Consider the following 19,819-nt stretch of genomic DNA (forward strand, 5'->3'; position numbering starts at 1 on the left):
CATGGGAAAAATCTTTACACAGATAAAATACAACATCCATTTTCACAATGTTCTCAAGAACTAGAGCTATTACAGTAATTCTTGCATGAGATGGAAATAACTTTTCATTCCAATGTCATTCACCACCAAATGCATTAATCATACCAATGAATTGAATCTAATTCCAAAATGTTTCTCTTAGTTATCAGCTACAAAAAATATGAAGTAGTAAATAAAACCAAACAAAGAATAAGATAGTATTTATTTATTTTGGTTAACATGTTTTATTTTGGCATAAATGTCCATACATGGAGTGGACTGGTGGGTCTGTCTGTGTGTGTGTCTCTCTCTCTTTCAAGAACAAAATAAATGTATTCATTTTTACAAAAGATCAAACAATATATTTTTTAAAAGTAGTAGATATATCTTACTAAAAAGAACAAGATCCAATCAGCATGGAAATATATATTAGTGATGAAAATGAACAGTATAAACAAGCAGAGAATAATTATTTTCTGAAATTATCTTTAGACCCTTTTTACTTCCTCTTTCAGTAGCCACCTACCATCTACTGAATCAGAGTTCTCAAACTCATGTTTACTAACGAATTCCATCTCAGCAGCATCAAACAGGACTCAGTATGGTGCAGCGGTTACGATACTGGACTGGAAGCACGGAGACCCAAATACAATTCCAATCTGTCCAGGGAACCCTTGGGACAACTTTGGGCCAGTTACTGTTTCTCAGTCCAGTCTACCTCCCAGTGTTATTGTTGCAAGAATATAAAGGATAAAAACTGCTAATGTTTCTAGAAAAAAAAAGTGGATATAAATGTAGTAAATCAGTGTTTGCACTTAAAAAACAGCAATATGGCAATATTAAGATCTCCTACAAAGACAGCCATTCAGCCAAAGGGACGTGCTATGATTCTTCATATTTAATCTATCTATTCTACACCGAGAGTTTGACTAATCTATTGAAAATAGTACATTGCTGAAAACTGCAGGAAGAGAGGAAGTGTTTAGAAGTTGTCAGTGACTTGCACATGATGCACTGGTATAGACTTTTGAGAATTCTATCAGTGGTATAACGTTGAGGTATAAAATAGGCGAACGCTGCACATTTTATTTATGATTCCGAATAGTGATGCAAGTTCAAAATTCAGCAGGATCTATTTAATGTTTGTTCAGCTATTCTTCCATATTTGAAAGACAAGAATAATGTATATAAATAAAGTCATTCATATGCCAACTACAGAATGTAATGGGGACATAGTTAATGATAAGTAGCATTCAGATCATTTGGGGTGTATCCCATAAGCATCTTCCCACCTACAGAACAGTATCAGCAAACTATATTCTACCATCCCTCCAAAATCTGCTCCAAAAGGATGAGATAACCCCTGGTGTATATTTTAGAGACATTGGAGTAAAACTGCTATAGGATGGGAAGTGCAAATCTGGATATTGATCAGTGTGCCATAATATCTGGAAGGAGAATTGTTGTTAGAACTAAATTTAGGCTTCCAAATAAGCCCTACATATTGGATAAAGCAGTTCATGTATTTGTCGTCGTGTAAAAGCATTTAAGTGTAAAAATACCTGTGCAATTAAATGTGACCCAATGCACAAAAAGCCACATAACAATACTAGCAGTGGTATTTGTATACACTGATAGTATATTTGGATAATTTACAAAAACACCATCAGCTCAAAAAACAATAGCACCACGATTTTTATTTAGATAAAAAAAATGAACACCCTCCAAATTAGAATCAATTTGTCCAAAGTTTTTTTAAAGACTGGTTATATTTAGAACAGCTTTCAAATGAAAATGTTTGATTTAAAATTGACAAAGCCTATCCCAGTCTTTCTGTACAATAATGTCCATGAGCTTATCTTGCAGCAAGAAAGACCATAATTCCTGAAGTAGAAAGAAAACCATGCAACTGGAAAAATTATGGACGGTATTAGCATGTCCTGAAAGACTCACATATTGTATATCTGTCCATATTAGGTTGTATCATGCAATCACTATAGAAATAAGATTAACATTGATTGCAACCATTTAATATCTGAATCAAGTATAAATCCAACTGTGGATTAAAGTGCAAGTAACTTTGTGCCAAAGTTTTAGAAAGCAGAACTGATGCATGATCTATTATCACAAATGGTTATATAACTAACCAGAAATGCTGGCGGTCTTTTATATGTTCTAGCCAAGCTTACTCTAACTTCTCTCAACTACCAACCAAATATGTATTCCAGGGCTTTGGACACAATGCTTTCATCTTTCCTTGGAGTCTGTCTGTCAGAAATTACCTACAAGAGAGACAAATTTAAATAAGTAGCTGCTTCATGCCTTTTTAACCAAGGCCAATCCCTTTTCTTCAAGAAAGGTGACTGGTATTTCTTCACTATGTTAATGCAAAATACCTGGTAGTCGCTACTTGATGCTTTATATGTAGTAGCTAGAGGTCTCATGGTGGAGATCCTTTGAGTGCTTGAAGGCTGTACTTGGGCACCAAGCGATTTCATTGGAGGTGTGAAGACTGAAGTTGGGGATGATGCAGTGGCTCTATCCATATTTTCCATCACATTCTACAAGTAACATCAAATAATACATTTAGAGGTGTCTCTAAATGTAACAGCATTAAAGCTTAAATAATGTTTATAGCCCAAGGCAGGCATTGGATTCTGCTTCACTAAATAAGTTAAAAGCAAAGGGTAGAGACCCGTCCTTCATGCTTACTTTAACTTGAATTCCTGCACCAAGCAGGGGATTGGCCTCTGGAGCCTAAATGTCTCCCTCCAACTCTTTGATTCCATGACAGCATTGAAAAAGTCACAAACTGGCCACTTGGTTCCTCCAAGTTGCCCACCTGTACCTTAGGATAATCTTTACATTAGATATCAATGAAAAACTTGATTTAAAGTAGCAATAAATGTTTAACATTCTGATCTAAGCCGGATGAAAACAGTGAATTCCTCAGACTAGAAACGCTCACTTTTTGTGTAAAAGTCCCATTCTTTATTTACTTCCATGCTAATTTTCCAATACATTAGATGCCTGCCCTACAACCTATATTAGACTGAAACAACTAAATGACTTGTATTTCTTAATGAAGTTTCTTCTAGTCTTTTCTCCTGATTTAAGGGGTATAGTACTGCTATACACATTTGCTAACAAAGATTGGTTATGACTTTGCATTATCCATCCTGTTTTGGGTATTTCTCACGCTCACAACACCATATAACAACAACTCACTTTATCAATACAAGGTTTAACTCCAATCATGATAGATTCACCAAAAATTTTTCCATCTTTGCTCAAGGCTTTCCGAGCCTGTAACTTTGATTGATATCGAATATGCATCCAATTTCCCGTATTAGACATCTGTGTAGACAAGAAGCAAGAATAAGATTTAGAAGCCAATCTGAGAATGGCTACTTTTTTTAAAAAAAGCAAAAGCTACATAACTAGCCTCACCACATGCTTTAATATGTTTCCATACTGTGCAAACTGTAGCAGGATATATGAAGCAGATGCTTGAGGAAATCTGTAACATCAGTAGAAAAGACTTGCATCACTATTTGAAATCATAAATAAAATATGCAGTATTCAGTCTACTTTATACCTCAACATTATACCTCTGACAGAGTTCTCAGAAATACATACAAATACATTATGCTCAAGTCACTGACAATCTCCTGAATACTTCTTCTCTTTCTCCAATTTTCAACAATGCAATTAATGTGGGGAAAGAAAACCATGATAGTTAGCCTTAGGAAGTCAATCCAAGTACAGAAATAATTTAATTTATATTAAATGGTGACATTTACCCATAGTAGCTATTACAGAATGATTCTACCACCCACTACCCAACTACAATGATTTTCCAAACTTAGTTGTTTCTCTAACTATTCCTGTGGTCCTTTCCTTTGGTGGGAGATGATGGATAGACTTCTTCCTTGAACATACCTGCTCCTACTTTAATCTCTCTTTCTATCTTTCCACCACTAGCTTTTACTTAAAAACTTTCCCCCTTGTTTTCCTGGATAGGAGAAGGCAATAAACTCCTCAGTAGCTATTCTTCAATGCAATGATTTAATTAAATAAACTAAATCAAACCTCGGTAGCTTAACCTTGCAAGTGATATGGTATATAATGGGCTAGCAAGTAAATCCAGGTAGAAAATGCTATTTTAATTTACAATCAATTTACAAAATTCATACAAAGTAATTTGGGGAACAGCATCATCTCGTGGGGAATGCTTTTATAGATGAGCAAACTAAATGAGCAACTTAATGCACCTGCCTCCAAAATAAATACCTACTGTTACAAGATTTTCCCTCAGTAGAAACCAAGAGACCTTGGTTTAACCTTTCCCTGCTCCAGTCTTTCTCCTCTCAGTCCAAAACTCCATTTGCCTTCTTTCTTGCCAATTGATGGCTGCTCCTTACTACAGCATCCAACACCACCTCTGGGTCCAAACCCCAGTATTTCAATACACAAAGGAAGAATTGAGGTGTAAGGACAACTACAAATAAATCTGTTCAGGAGTTTGCGATTATTGCCCTGTTTCATTATGTAAACTGCTTTGATTACCCACTACTGTGTTTATGAAAAATCTAACCACGTATCATTCAGCTTGAAAAAGTTGCATATGTATATTGTAACCTCATGTAACCTTGGTCTCACATTTTATAAACATTCTGTTCTCCCACAGAACCAACATCCCATAATCCAAAAATTCTAGGACAGGTTTAACCACAGTAGCCACCTGTCCACATGGAGCTGCCAATTACTGACCCAAATACTGTTACCCAGGTGTCATCAAGTTGATCTTCTGATGTCAAAGCATCTCCTTGAGTATAGAATGGATCTAGCTGAGCTGGTGACATGGTGGCTTTCCTAGGTTGTGCAAGACTTGCTGGACTAAACACACCTGCCCCTGTCAAAATATAATGAGATATGTCTTATAAGTTCCTGTAGTTAAAGATGAACTAGGCACTTCAAGCTGAAATAAAAAGTAGACATAGATTGCTTGCTTATTTATTTATTTACCAGCTAGTTAATTTTTGGATTCATACTTATCAAATTCACATAGCGTTTGATACTGAAGGAAGAGAAATATTGATGATGACATGGTATCTCAAGGCCAGTAAAATAATTTTGTCAGTGCTTAAGATTTATAAAATTTATAATAAACTTTTTATCCTGATTGCCAGTATTTCACATAACTACAATAGAAAACAAACAAAGTAACTTAAAAGAGGAAGACTTCTGTCTGCGTCAGACATAAAGTAGTGTAGGAATTTTAAAAATCTGATAAAAGTCAGGTTGGTATGATTTCAATGGGAAATATGCATCAGCCCATAAATAGTGAAATGATCCATATACAAATTAAATAGATGATATACTGTTAAAGTTTCCCTTGTAGATAAATTCTAAATTAAATACCAAGAGAAGAAACAGGTAGACGTCCTACCTGTTCCAGGAGTTACTGGCAGAGATCCAACATTTGGACTCTGTATTACACAAAAAGTGGCCTGCATGAAAGTACAAACATTAGTTAGTTGTGTTTTAGTAGCCAGAAAATAAATTCTTCAAACAGGATGTTCTATTTTAAAATCAGTCAGTACAACTGAACTTGAAAATGAACTTGCATGTGAATCTATTGCTATTTGATAAAAGCAAATGAAATCCCAAGATTGAACGATACATTAAATATGCTACTTATGGATTATTACTTTACAGGACTTTATAAGCAGTTTGCATTCTCTTTGAGACAATTATGCTTGCTCACAGTTGAAGCTCCACTTTTCTACTGAACAGTAACAACAATGCTCAATCACAGAAGGCAGAGTTGAGTAATTTGGGCCATGGCAACTGTGAAAGCACAGGAAGCATGTATGCAAGTATTGACTTAAAGAGGAAAATAGGTAACAGTCCAATGTATTATAAATTCAGATGAAGACATCAGTATGGAGCAAAACATTTACTGCTATGTCAACTAGTATAAATAATTTTCCAGCAACATAGGGATTCTAATACAAATACATGTAATTATTTTTCAACTATCAGGCTTATGTCTTGGAGAATACTAATTGCATCAAAATATTGCACACAGCCAAATGTATAATACCTTAACATACTACGGCAAAGCCAAGATCAACAAAGTTGTATCAGTCTACAATAACCAGCAAAATATTATGCTCTTTCTTCATTCCTTTCTCCTCCAAAGACAAGAGTGAATTCCTATTTGTGCGACATCAAATACTCCCATGCACTGAATGCTGGTGCATTCAAACCCCAACTCTGCTCTCTGGCTGTATACAGAAACATTTCCTGTGGATGGTACATTTAGACTCAGTATACCAAGTTCTTCCACTCATTTTATGTTTTTTTCCAAGATTCAGTGAATCACAGAAACATTCCATATTCCTTCTTTATGCATTAGAGAAGTACAGTGACTCTCAAAATAATAAGTGTGTAAATAAAAACATTTACATGTTGTTAACGTTGAAGCAGGATTATGACAAGGATAATTTGCATTCCTTAACATACATACTTGGTTGTGTTATAATTTCAGGGGAACAGTGATGCGCTATTGCTATTTATTAATATAGCCAAATGAGATACAGTAAGAAAGAGAATGGCCAGCTTAGCCTCGCTTCTTGCTTTAGGAAATGAAAGTTACAGAGAGGTAGCAACCCAGAACTCGGTAGAAAGAGGAAATTACGCCCTTTGCTTCTCCCTTATTAAATATGACACAGTATCAAAATTGTTTTGTGTGCTCAGATCACATTCCATAAAGTTTAACTCCATTATGAGAAGGCCTCTATTATTTTTTTCAAAGCATCTCTTAATACCTGCCAATGCAGAAAAGTATGATTATTTATCACCTGCAAATTTTAGTCTGGCTTTGCAACTTCGTGGGAGTCACTTACAGGCCTTCTTGAAGTCAAGGGTGTTGATCCAAGACCTGGGCTAGCTACTTCATCATAGATACTTCTAACTGGAGGAGCACCACCTTTATCTTTGTGTGTTGGCATTACTGGCTGGGGAGGAGATCCACCTAAGTAAATATATAACATTAAAACTAGTTAGCATAGCATTTTCTATGATCCTTGCTATGTTTTTATGATACAAAAAATTGAATTATCTTGAATAAAAAGGCTTGCATAGGAATGCATAACTATTTCTGAATCTTGTCAAAAATCAAATGGCAAATTACCTTTAAGAGAATATCCATCTTATTTCTAGAAAGAAAAATGTATTCCGAAGTGTATTACAACTCTCTCACTTGTATTGCTTAAGAAGTGTCAGCTAATGCATGGGTGGGCAAACTCCTGAGAAGCAAGAAGTAGATTTAACATCTGAGGGCAACATCAGACACATGAATGGGGATAGTATTTGAGGATATTATATGTTGCTTAACTATAATATGTTAATTTTAGGAATTACACTACCATTTCCATATATTTGCTACCTGAAAATTTTCAGTAATCAATCAGGGGGATTCCAAAGGCTACAAAAGTTGGTTTATGAAGTTGCCTGCCCCTCTCTCAATATAACAGACTGGATCTAAAACACACAAATCAGGATGGAAGCTTCACTGAATACAGTGAGACTTACTTAAACACGAATGATTATGTTGAAAAAAATGATACAGCAAGAGCACTTCATAGTGTTAAGTCTATTCCTTACTCACACTCAGTATCTTCCTTTAACTTACTAGAGAACCATAGTTTTTAAAAAGTAAATCAATTTGCGCAAGATTACCAAATGTGATTGTAAAGTTGTGATTACAGTTCAAGCCATAGTACTTGAAAGGCATTCACATTTAACTATTTCAAAAATTATCAGTTTTAAGGTTTTGTCTGCCGTTTTCTTGTGCTTTATAATTTGTATTCACTCTACACTGTATGAAGTCTGACATAAAAGAGGTGTTAATTTTTAAAAAATAAAATATAGCAGTCTGCTCTCTGAATCTAAGAAGGAGCAAGCACTCACCATAGCAGAATAAAAAATACTATACATTTGCTAAACTGTTTCTTTCAGGAGCTATAGCATTATGTCTTATGGAAACATATACAGATTAGCTTAATATTCATAATTCTGTGTAAACATATTTTGATTTTGATTTTTTAAGATAGCTAAAAGCACTATTTTTAATTAAGAAGCATGTCAGAAGACATATACCCTTATCATTATCACTTTTTATACAATTTACTATAGCAATATGCGCAGTATAACTGTGCCCCAAAACAAACCTAAGGAGAAAAAAAAATTACAATTGTGATCAGTATTTGTGACTATAAATCCTAAGCAATTTGCTGTATTCTCAGGGAAGAGCAACATTACATAAACAGCAGTTATGATTTTTAAAAATGAAATGTTTTGGAAATTCAGTAACATAATGAGTATCAGTCAAGCTGAACAGTTAAAAAACCTTTTTTCAAGTGACTCACCCTAGAAAATATGCATGTATAATGCAATACACAGTGCTCTTTTGGCATGCTAAAACTAACTTGCTTGCTAAGATTTTAAAAATATTTTTTAAAAAAATAGCAAGGACCTGTTCTTGGCAAACACAGCAGCCACCTATCCCTGTCTCAGTAACACTCATCCTCAATATTACTATAGGATATTCTGAGTGAATTTTTGCCATTTGGGCCTACTAGGGAAGTATTTTTATTCAGAATCAGCTTACCAGCAAGCAGTGGTGACCTCATTTCCATTACACCAACTGAAGGACCACTTAAGGAACGAGGTTGTGGCGTCACTGGAGTTGGCATATCACCCATCAGAAATCCAGGCAGAAACTGAGCACCAGCACCTGGTTTTGGTGAAGTAGGGGATCCTAATGCCATTGGCTCAGCACCTGTATTACAAAAGGTGGTTCACATAAAAACTGTGTTAAGCCTCCACCAAAGACACTACAGTAGCTGGTTGTTAACTCCAAGACTTTAAAACAAAACACAAAAATAAAGCTTTCCTATTTAAATACAAGCGCCCTGTTAAGCATTAACTTAGTTTGCAGTCACCGTATTCATGGCTACGCAAATATCTAAATCCACGTTACTCTATTCCTAGAGCCACCTTCCCTCTGAACAAACAAGAGACAATTATAGCAGACGTAAGACCAAGAGGTGGTCGTCACTTCTTAGAGCAATGAGTGCTTAAGACGTTCATGGCTCTTTACAGCGTACCTAAGCCAACAGGTCTAAAAACAACTTCCCGGACCGGCCCTGCGGCCGCCTTGTGAACGCGACCGAGCCCATCGTGGGGGTTCATCTGCTTTTCCCTTCCCCGACCAAGCGCTAAACCTGCTTTCCCTCCTCAGACGCCCTTGCTTTCCGGGACTCCGCCGTATAGGTCTAGTTTCAAGTGACGTCACAGTCGGGGACTACCTACCCTCCCTCCCCGCGAGACTCAGGGCATTCTAGAATCCCACCCCCAGCCCGCCAGTGGAGCTCAAACGCCCGAGCCCTGACGTGGGGCAGAAAGAGAAAAACGGCCAGCGGTGAGCACGTTTCCCCTCCCCACCTTCCCTAGAGTCTGCCGGATCCAACGAGGGACAGGGAACAGCCCAGGAGAGCCCGAGAAGAGGCTCACCCAAAGAAGGGGAAGATAGCGGCAGCTCCATAGCGAAGACAGCCATCCACGCCGGGAAAGCGGCAGCCACGACAAACCACCCGCGTGCACACCACCCGCCTTCCTCTTGCCTCAGCCCGTCACTTTCAAATGGGGCGGAAGTGCCGCTCTTGCCCGCGGTAGAAAGGCTGACACCACTTCCTCCCAAGAACGGGTCATAGAGTTGAGACTGGGGGCCTCTCCTCCTTGCTTGTGGCTCTATGATCGTTTCTCTCGGAATGCGAGGGAAGATGGAATTGTTCGGGCCCTTCTTTTGCACACCGGAAGGCCGTTTCGGGCTGGGTTGTTGCATGGCTCAATCTCCCGGCCGTGATTCTGTTAGTGTGAGTCCTCGGAAGAAGTGACCCATGAAATTAAATTAAAGATTTTTTGGAAGCTGCGATTTTATTTTTTTTTTTGGTGGAAGACGAAAGAAAAGAAAAAGGCTTACTTTTTCAAACTCCGTGTGCAGAAAAATAACGAGTTTAAGCTATTTAAGACGTAAATTCCATCGTCAATACCTTCTGTTCCAGGATAATAGGAAATATTGTTTTATTATATGAGATCAGATAATTGCATGCAACTTAAGAAGGTGGCTGGAGGGGAGCAGTACGATTTCTTTTATTTCCCCTTTGGAAAGGGTGTGGATGTCCTGGACTTACAGCTGTGTGGTTCTTTCCTCCTTGTTCTTAGCCATGAATGGTTGGTATTAAAGGAGACAGTCATGGCTCATCTTCAAACTGCTTTTGAAAGATTGGAAAGTGGAAGTGCAGATATGTTTTAAAGCTGCATCTGTCTGGTCCTATATAAGAAACAAAAACTCTTATTCATATGAGGAGGGGCACAATATTCAGAGCAACTTTTGCATTTGAAAGACTTGCTAGGATGGTTGAAGCCCGGGAAGTGGGGTGCAGGAAGAATATCTGCAGAGAAGACACTAATCATCTACAAGCTCCACAGAGCCACAATGTTTCAAAGAAAATACTATTTTAACTGCAGTTTCCATTTTTTTTAATCTGTTCAATCATGTCTGAATTTTGGAGACTGCCTGGACAAGTCCCTGCAGTTTTCTTGGCAAAGTTTTTTGGAAGTGATTTGCCCTTGCCTGCTTCCTAGGGCTGAGAGTGACTGACCCAAGGTCACCCAGCTGGCTTTGTGCCTAGGTGGGACTAGAATTCATGGTCTCCCAGTTTCTAACCTGATGCCTTAACCACTACACCAAGCTGTTAGGATTTTCTCATGGGAAGGATTCATCTCGTTATCTGCAAAACAATTTTTGTTATGGCTAAGCAAAGCGTGTGAATTAGTGTTTTAGTTTGCACGTATACTGCCATTTATTGCCACCTATTGGTGTGTGTATGCTAGTTACCCAGTGGGGGGCACATATTGGCAATATAATGGGAGGATTATATGCCCAGCCTCTCAGTAGAGTTTTAGCCACCATGTAGCCAGTTTTTATGGGTTATGTAGTTGTAACTAATAACCAAGTAGTGTACCTCTTCTCTGAGAGTTTTTGGCTAGAGACTTTGTTAAGCTTGTGTTGTCGATAAGTCTTGGATGCTAAAATACATGAGAAGACGTGTTTTTTCCTATATTTTGTATGATATTTGCATTTTATGGAGTTTTGCATTTTTTATCAATAAACACCAGTTGGTATATATTTTCCGGCTGGATTTCTTTGGAGAACAAGATATGGACATTGCATTTTGTAAATCTCTCATGCTGATGTGTATTTTTCCTGGGCAATTTTCATGGAAGTATTGCTGCACTCTGCACAGCAGGAGTATTGTTGCACTCTGCTCAACACAAACTGGCTCTGTATCCGTTTCAAATATCTTGTACCTATGTGAGAGATAAAGGGATTTGGCTCTGAAGCCTCAGGAATCACAGAGGTCATGAGTTCTTTTCTAACTCGTGGTCTTTGCGTAGAAGTGCTATCAGTGATACAATGCTGTATCGGGGAAGGAGCTGATGGTAAAAAGGAATGACTACATACAGTCCTATTATGTGAACCAGCACAGGTGTCACATTAATGATGCAAATTATGTAATCTTTGTCAGTTGCATCATGATATCAATGATGTAACAGTGTATCATTTGTGGCATTTCCATGAAGAGTTCAATCTCTCCAATCTTTAAAAGCGGTTTGAAGATGAGCCACTATTGTCTCCTTTAATGCCAGCCATTCATGGTTAAGAACAAGGAACAAAAAACCACACAGGCACTCATGTAAACTAATGTTAATCCCATGCTGTAGGAATAGATGGGAGTTGGAGAGTACATGAATTCAGAGAGATCAATTTTATAATATGACTTAGTATTAAGATTCATATATTGCAGGTACAGGAAGGGCCAGGCAAGTGAAAATATTAATAACCTTTCAGCGTAGCCCAGGCGGTATCCCCAAATTTAACATTATGGGACTGACTGCAACCATCCTGTTAGGACTGGTGCATTTCTAATGGTGACTTAATAAAGGTGTTAAGGTTTGTCACGTATTCAGCTGCTACTAATGCAGCTTAGCATTACTGATAAAAGGGTTTATCACTATAATTCAAGAGTGTTATCAAGATGCAGATGTAAAATATCTAGAGTGATCTTATTCACTGACCATATGACTACTAAGACTTAAATTCAAAACAAATGTTGAAAGCAGGCAATAGAACAATTTAATTTATTATAGACGCCCACTTTATTAGACTCGGTGGCTTACAAAATCCAGAAACAGTAAGAACAATTAAACACACCCAAGTGAAAAACAACCAACCCAATACACTTTACACAAATACATCAAATAAACACATTAACCCCCGTGTAAACCTGATCTCACTTCTACATTAACAACATTCTGGAAACTGGTTAAAATAATCCTTTGCAGAACATCCTTCAGTGTCTCATTCTCCTTGCCATGTGTATAAATTAAACTTTTTAACTCTTATTTTTTTAACTCATTTTTTTTGACATCTGGATATTAATCTAATGCAGTGTTTCTCAACCTTGGCAACTTTAAGATGTGTGGACTTCAGCTCCCAGAATTCCCCAGCCATCTTAAAGTTGCTAAGGTTGAGAAACACTGGTCTAATGTTTTTATTGTTATAAACTGCTATGAACTCTGAAGAGTGAATTATAAATGCTTCCCAGAAATATTTGAAACATGGAATATTAGGATGCCATTTATAAATGAGGAAGGAAAATGGATTGCAGGGAAAGAAAAAAATTGTCTGCTTAAAACCTGCCAATTCTTAGTAAGTATCCTAGAAGTGAGTATTTGTGATACATGTTCTTGGATTTAAAAACCCCTTCCCTGTTTTGTATATTGATGTTTCAGAAGAAGGAAAGGAAAAATGACACTGTTCTTACTCTTCTGAAACATTAACCTGGCAATATGACTATACTGTACATTTCTTAGGTGTGGAATGCCAGATGCAAGCCCCTAGTACTATATATTTATTTATTCAATTAATATACCACCAAACAGAAGAACCTGCATTTGGGCTACTAGCAGTTATGTTCAAATGCCTTATTATCAGTGCTCTGGCCACAGTACAAACTTGGTGGAGTGAAATTTGTGGTTGAAGTGGGTTCAACTCTACTCTGCCTATGCACTAAAAGCTAACTCGCATGGCCAGTACTAATCCAGCATGCTTTAAATAGCATGATCCATATCCTAAGGAACTTGTCGCTGAATCTACCTAGTTTCTCCTTCTTTACCGTGACCTCAAATCTGCCTGAATTTTGACTTGCATCTGCCCCTTTGGTCTGCTTTGGAGCCTGACTCCTACTGATCTTACAAGGGACCCACTTGGACTAATAGCCAATCTCCCACTGGATTCTGGGGACTGACCCCAGTGAAGCCTAACATACACATCATCACTGACTTGTAATAAACATACAGTGAGTTGATATGATTATGTGATCCTAAACTTCTTAAAGTGGTAAAATACAGTTGCAAGTAATAGATAATTGCCAAATCAAAGATGCTTAAGAAATCCACACTGATTGTTATATCCATTAAGTTGAACTTTAAAAAGTAAAATGTATCTGAGATGAATTCAACATTACATGTAAGAATGAAGATGAGTTTCCAATGATAGTTATAGAATTGTAATGGTGGGCAACTTTTATTAACACTGTGATAAAAAAAAGTCCTTTTCTCTCATTACAACATAACCATAAAGTTCATTCTTCATCATTCTACTATACCACTTAAGTTTCCATTTTTTAACTATTGCATTGACAGTATTTCTGGAGTTGCTCCATGAAGCCAGAATTTGGACAAATAGCAGGTCTTACATTTTTCACCACAGAAAAAGCCTTGGCAAAATTGAGTCCTTCTGAGTGCATTAGGAACCCTATGATAATTGCTGCTGCCCGGGAAACTCCTGCATTACAGTGAACAAGCACAACACCATCCTTTGAAAAAAGAAAAGAAAAACACATTGAAGCAATCATTTTCCATAAAAATGGAGCCATAGACATTTTCTTTTATCACATAGGCATTTTAAGCAAGCCGCCTACAAAGTCATCAGAAATATAACTTACTATATACATATTCCTTTTCGTACATATATTTATTTCTACTAGAATCCCTGTGGGCTGCATAGATTTTGCTATATTCAATATTTTCCCCCCTCAGTATTTAGTCAGTGCTGTCACTTTCAGGAGTACTCATCTGTTGAGAAAAGATGGCTAACGGGGAACTGAGAATCAGTGCTTCTCTTTCCAAACAGATGATCATGATTTCCTATTATTTATTTTTCTCCTCCTTAGAAGCAAGACATTTCAGGGTTTTCAGCACACCACCATAAATGTAAGATTTAGCTGGAGACTGATGGCATGGCTGTGTTACTACAGACAAGCCATCTGTTTATGCCAACAAGCACATTTAAGGGTCTGCCATGCATACTTATTTCTGATGGTGGTCTGATCTGCCATGGGGGCATAACTAAGCACCAAAGATCCATTTTATTAGGATGTCATGTTTCAATAAATCAACCTGAAAGTCAAAATGAACGCTTGTTGAATGTAGCAAAAACAATATGTAATGTAAAATCAGAATTGGTAATTCTGTTTTTTTTCTGCTGTATATTAGAAGAAAATGGAGATTTGAGGACATAAGCCTGGTGGTCAAATAGGTTTAGGATTACATTTAAAACAGATAATTAACTCAAAGCCCTAAGAATTAAACTTACAATTAAAATTACATGATGCATTTTTTGTGATCCCATCCCTCAAATCTGTATAGCTATGTGCAACAACAACACCAAAAACCTCTGGAAAAAAATAATTTGGCAAACTTCTATATTTGAGACTTAGATCTCAGAAGCCTATTGCATTCATGGAAATATAGAAAAATGTGTTCTGTTGCAGGTTTGTTTGCTTTAATGAGGCAATTTGTGATCTCATACTGTATTCATTTCTCCTGCTTTGCCTGGCGGGGCGCCTTCATGTGATGTGAATAAATTATTCCCATCACGTTTTTGTCTGTGTAATAAAAACATTTTGTATTATGAAGTACCAGAAATATCAGGAAAGATTGTAAAAGCAGTCTTGAGCATCAGAAGCTAACTGAAAAATTAAAACTTCTGAGGCAGAGCACTGATACCAGGATCCTAGAATGGCCAATCTAATTTAGTACTGAAGTGGAAACGGTAACTGGAAACCTTCAGGAGAGCATGAAATGAAGACACGTTTCAGGTAACTTGTAAACAATACACCACATTCTTTTTTCTAAATAACACAAAGCGTAATGGAGCAAAGTTATTTTCCTTTCTTTCAAACTGTGTAAACAATGAACATGACAGAACTCAAGCACCTGGAGTCAGGTTTGAAAAAGTAAAGATACTATCAGGCTGTAACATCAAATGAACAAGTTATATGACATAGATCAGACACCAATGTCATTATACAATCAGTTAGGTATAGAAGCGCTGTATCTTAATAAAATAATTTTTCTAATATGTTTTATTTTTTACCAGTTATATATGCAAGGCAAAATCCTAGTCATGTATATGAAATCTAAATGTTTCCTGTTCAGTTCGGCGCCACAGTTCAGTATAGAGCTAAATGCAGTCAGTCTCTAAAACCAATGCACTTCAAGGGGGCCCATTTGATGCTGATTTCCAGTATACAAGCGCCTTCCACTTCTTTCAGGTCTGCAAGACTTAAAGTACATTATTAAGCTTTACACTGAAATGATTATCTTGATTGGAGAAAATTACTGAAGGAGATAACATCCCTGCCAAGGAAATATACAATGTATATATGTGTATACATATAGCCTGTGGTTTACGTTAATTTACGTTGATTTACCACTTGAGCTGAGGTTTAAAGTTTCATTCAGATAAGGATGGGAATAAATAGCCATTTCCAGTCTCAAGATACTTTAACTAACCTTAGTATGGAAGTGTCTTAAGGAGACTCACAACTAATCAATGCCAAAAATGGATGCTTGTTTGGTTTCCCCGCCACATACACACGTACGCATACTGCTATGCACCACTCCCTTGCGACAACCACACATTACAACTATTTACCTTTAACTTGATTTGTTCAATAAATTCAAAACATTCAGGGAAATAGGAGGTGATGTCAGTCTCAGGCAGGTCAAGAATAGGGATAGTTTTATATGTAAAGTCATGGAGGAAGGCATTTCCGACTCCATAAGCTACATTTAGAACATGGGTAACCTAAAACAGAGAAGATATACAATCAAGACAGTACTTCCACTTCTTCCATTCATCAGCATCACAACATCAGAGCAGCACCTTCACTCAGATCTATTAAATTTTTACTCTTTCTCTTAGTTTCACAAATACAGTTCCATTTTTCTACTTCATTTCATTCATTAGTTCATGTTAGTTTCTCCTGTTGCATTCCAAGTCACAATCTTTGCATACCATGATCATTACCAATTAGGGCCATAGATATTCACTTCTCACGGCTTTGGTCATTTGAGGCTTTCACATAACATATTTTAATAAGATAAATAAGGTATAGACTAGGTTATCATCCTTAGCCCATATATAGGCAAGATACCAGACTAAGGGCAAAAAAAAAAGTTCATTCAAATGTAGCCAACTTTCTATTACCAAAACTGCAGAACTGTATTAATGTTAACTATAAGTTGCAACAGCTTTTTTAAAAAACACATATGTTACCCTATATTTTTTCATTGTCTCCAGGTCATGAGCAGCATCTTGTGAACCTGTGAAAGAGAGATGTTACCCCATAAATTTGGAGAAATAATTACATACTGACAAGAAGGCTGAATACTGTATATAATTCTGCTGAAATTAAGGAAATTGTTGTTACACACATGCATACTACAGGCACACACATGTACTATGTACATGTACATTCTACATACCTACAAGACATGAATGCAGCCAAGGGGAAAAACCCCTTCTATGGATTAGACCCAGATTAAATTAGCCATGCGAGTTATTACTAACTGAAGATCTACAGATTTCATTATTGCAGCTAATCTTATGTCTTGAAACCAACACAAAAGTAGAATTACTGCATTATTATTATTATTATTATTATTATTATTGTATTATACTATCATTATGATCCCAACTCAATCCACTGCAGGATGAAGGCCTCTTCATTGAATGTTATGGATGGTAATATACTATGCTGGCCCAGTATGGATTAGTAGACAGTTATTTTTTGATGTCCTAGTCTAGGGCTGAGACAGAGGAACGAAGGCCCCAAGACACCCAGCCAGCTTCCATGCCTAAGGGAGGACAAGAACCTAGACCAGCACCTTAACCACTGTACCATACTGTCTGTCTGTCTTTCTCTCTCTCTACACACACACACACACACACACACACACAGAAAGAAAGAGAGAGAGAGTTGTTTTCCAGTTCACACAGGTATGCATTAGTTGCTCAACTATTAAAGCTGCTTTGGCTGAAAACGACATACCCAGCAACAGCCACGGCTTAATCACCCCAACTTGAAGATCCAGGCTCAGGTCCTGCACATAACCACAGGCCTCCCCCTCATTACCATCAGCTACTTCCACCACTTGCATCTGGGCATCCCTCCAGGTCTCGATAAGTCTCTTCCCAGATAAAGTTGTGACTCTGGTGCATTGCTTTTTCAAATTAGTCCTGGAGAAGGATTTGATTTCTTGGGTGAGTGAGTGCATCACATGAGAAAAGAAGCCTTCAAGTGCGACGGCGAGGAGAAGCTTATTTGCATTTGGTTTCTTCTTTTTACGAGCAGATCTGCCTTAGTCTTTCAGCTTTGCCTGAACTATCCGCATCCCTCCTCAGAGAGACTCCAAGCAAAATTGGCAAGCAGCACAGAAGCCTTGCATGTCAAGCTTCCTTTTTCTCAGACGACCATGTAAAAGAGTTTTGGATTGGCTACAGAGAAGCCTTTCTGGATTGGTTGAGAGCACTTTCCTGTTAAATAGCATGAAATCTCCAGGGTTGCTGAAACAGCTTACAGAGGCGCGCATGCTCTGCTCTGCTCCACTCTCACTTTCATCTTGTTTTGTGCGTATGCGTTCTGACCAGGCATAAGAAATGGTAAGAAAACAAATAGATGAGAGAAGAAAGGAAAATATAGCTACATCTGGTTTACACAAACACCACGCCCTACACCTCACCATATTCTTTTATCCCCGGAAGCCATCCTTGTTTCCAACCACATCCATACACCCGGGGGGGGGGGGTGTCTCCAAATTTGGCAACAACCAGTGCTGATGGCAAGAGCTCCTCCTCCTTCTTCGGCTTGGCCAGCCAGCTGAACTGTCTTCCTTGGTGTCACTAAATGAGGAACTAGACCATGCCTGTGTCCAAACTGCAGCAGTACACACCCCAACAGATGCCCTGGCTGTAGAGGAGACGACCATGGGGCACAGGCAGCAAGAGTGCAGAGGGGCTGCTGCTGGGGATGATGAGCTCTCTGCTCACCAGGGGCTGCTGGGCTGCTCTCTGTTCCCTACAGAAGAGGAAGACTTTAACCGAACCAGTTAGGTAGCAGCCCTGAATGCATTACTTCATATACTGTACACTTCTTACCAATTTCTTCTTGAGGATCTCATCAGCTTCATCCAACTTGGCTCAACACTTCCACTCTTCCATCATAGAATTGTTTTGGAATTCAATCCCCATTTGTTTAGCATCCATCCAGTCTTGATTCTGATCTCTTCTTATTTTAATACACACACTTCTGAGACCCCCGTTTCCACTGCATTAACTTAAGTTTAGGCTTCTCTTGACCCAGCATTCAGTTCTATACAACACACTCTAATACACAGCTATTTTTGCTTCTTTCAACACTCACAGACTATATCATTACTCACTATCACTACCTTCATCTATTCTTTCAGTGATCTTCTGAAGAGCAATAATCTGGCCCCACACACCCTACACCTGTCCTAAAGCCACATTGCACTTCCCAAATTTTGTTCATTGTTACTTCTTTTATCCTTTTAATTAGAAGTCTGCCAAACACCTTCCCAGGCACACTTAAACTAATTTCTGCATAGTTTTTGCTTAACTCTTGCTACCTTTCCTTTCCAGGCATCAGACACAGATTACACTCTTCACACATATACACACATTAAAAGCAAACCACATCCATGCTTCAACATTTCTTTAGTTATATCATCAGTACCTGCAGCTTTTTCATTTTTCAACATTACCACAACATTTATGTTCTCCATGCGTGTGTGTATGTGTGTGTGTTTTCTGCCCTTTGGACATCAACATTGATTAGCATTTGTTTCAATTCCACTCTTCAAATTTCCACTTTCATTCCCATTGAGATCTCTAAAATGTGCCTTCCAACATTCCATCATTTCAGTTTCAATTCCTCACTTTTATTTCTTTGTGTCAAGTAAAACACACACAAACTACAAAACTGAATACACATTTAAGGGAGAGAAAACACAGTCAAATAATCTTCAAAAAGCAGAGGCAAAAAGGAAGACAGTGCATATAACCATGACAATGTACATAATGCCTACAGAATAAAATATTCTTGGAGTAGAAAAATAACTGGTTAGGTTACAGCTGGTCACAAGATCAGAACAATACTAGATAAGAAGTAAAAAATGGCAATAAAATGTCCCTGACACTGAAGGAAAACAAGTCCTTCCTGAATTTGATTGTAGAAGGCATGTTTAGGAATGTATTTCCCTTTCTGTCATTGGACTCCAGCACCTCCAGTGCTCT

General features: G+C 37.7%; 2 protein-coding genes across 4 annotated transcripts; both read right to left on the bottom strand.

Moving 5' to 3' along the window:
• Positions 1 to 229: 229 nt before the first annotated feature.
• Positions 230 to 11,086, bottom strand: NUP35 (nucleoporin 35). Of its 2 annotated transcripts, none has more exons than XM_007443551.4 (9): positions 9,604 to 11,086; positions 8,699 to 8,869; positions 6,933 to 7,060; positions 5,471 to 5,531; positions 4,792 to 4,933; positions 3,469 to 3,538; positions 3,247 to 3,375; positions 2,415 to 2,579; positions 230 to 2,300 (listed from the first exon to the last, which is right to left on the bottom strand). In XM_007443551.4, exons 1-9 carry the CDS (start codon positions 9,932 to 9,934, stop codon positions 2,223 to 2,225), a joined length of 1,275 nt encoding a protein of 424 aa, XP_007443613.2. In that variant the 5' UTR covers positions 9,935 to 11,086; the 3' UTR covers positions 230 to 2,222. The 2 variants fall into 2 exon arrangements, with proteins under 2 accessions (XP_007443613.2, XP_007443612.2); XM_007443550.4 differs by lacking the exon at positions 9,604 to 11,086 and adding an exon at positions 9,198 to 9,342.
• A 1,587-nt stretch (positions 11,087 to 12,673) lies between these two features.
• On the bottom strand, positions 12,674 to 18,140 carry DUSP19 (dual specificity phosphatase 19). Of its 2 annotated transcripts, none has more exons than XM_007443549.4 (4): positions 17,640 to 18,140; positions 16,781 to 16,827; positions 16,157 to 16,309; positions 12,674 to 14,033 (listed from the first exon to the last, which is right to left on the bottom strand). In XM_007443549.4, exons 1-4 carry the CDS (start codon positions 17,779 to 17,781, stop codon positions 13,842 to 13,844), a joined length of 534 nt encoding a protein of 177 aa, XP_007443611.1. In that variant the 5' UTR covers positions 17,782 to 18,140; the 3' UTR covers positions 12,674 to 13,841. The 2 variants fall into 2 exon arrangements, with proteins under 2 accessions (XP_007443611.1, XP_007443610.1); XM_007443548.4 differs by having other exon boundaries at positions 17,556 to 18,032.
• Positions 18,141 to 19,819: the final 1,679 nt, after the last annotated feature.

Source organism: Python bivittatus, unplaced genomic scaffold (assembly GCF_059951505.1).
Source record: "Python bivittatus isolate LINGU-HERP-01145 unplaced genomic scaffold, Pbiv_v1 ctg000200_np1212, whole genome shotgun sequence".
Taxonomy (NCBI): domain Eukaryota; kingdom Metazoa; phylum Chordata; class Lepidosauria; order Squamata; family Pythonidae; genus Python; species Python bivittatus.

What these genes read in the sequence shown, in the direction of transcription:
- DUSP19 (XM_007443548.4), bottom strand. Translation starts at nt 17,781, where the DNA reads ATGCACTCACTCACCCAAGAAATCAAATCCTTCTCCAGGACTAATTTG. An exon ending in AGACAATGAAAAAATATAGG is followed by an intron (nt 16,310 to 16,780) that starts GTAACATATGTG and finishes TCTCTGTTTTAG; the next exon opens with GTTACCCATGTTCTAAATGT. An exon ending in TTGAACAAATCAAGTTAAAG is followed by an intron (nt 14,034 to 16,156) that starts GTAAATAGTTGT and finishes CTTTTTTCAAAG; the next exon opens with GATGGTGTTGTGCTTGTTCA.
- NUP35 (XM_007443551.4), bottom strand. Translation starts at nt 9,934, where the DNA reads ATGCAACAACCCAGCCCGAAACGGCCTTCCGGTGTGCAAAAGAAGGGC. An exon ending in TTAAACCTTGTATTGATAAA is followed by an intron (nt 2,580 to 3,246) that starts GTGAGTTGTTGT and finishes TGTTACTTGTAG; the next exon opens with AATGTGATGGAAAATATGGA. An exon ending in CATCAAGTAGCGACTACCAG is followed by an intron (nt 2,301 to 2,414) that starts GTATTTTGCATT and finishes TCTCTCTTGTAG; the next exon opens with GTAATTTCTGACAGACAGAC.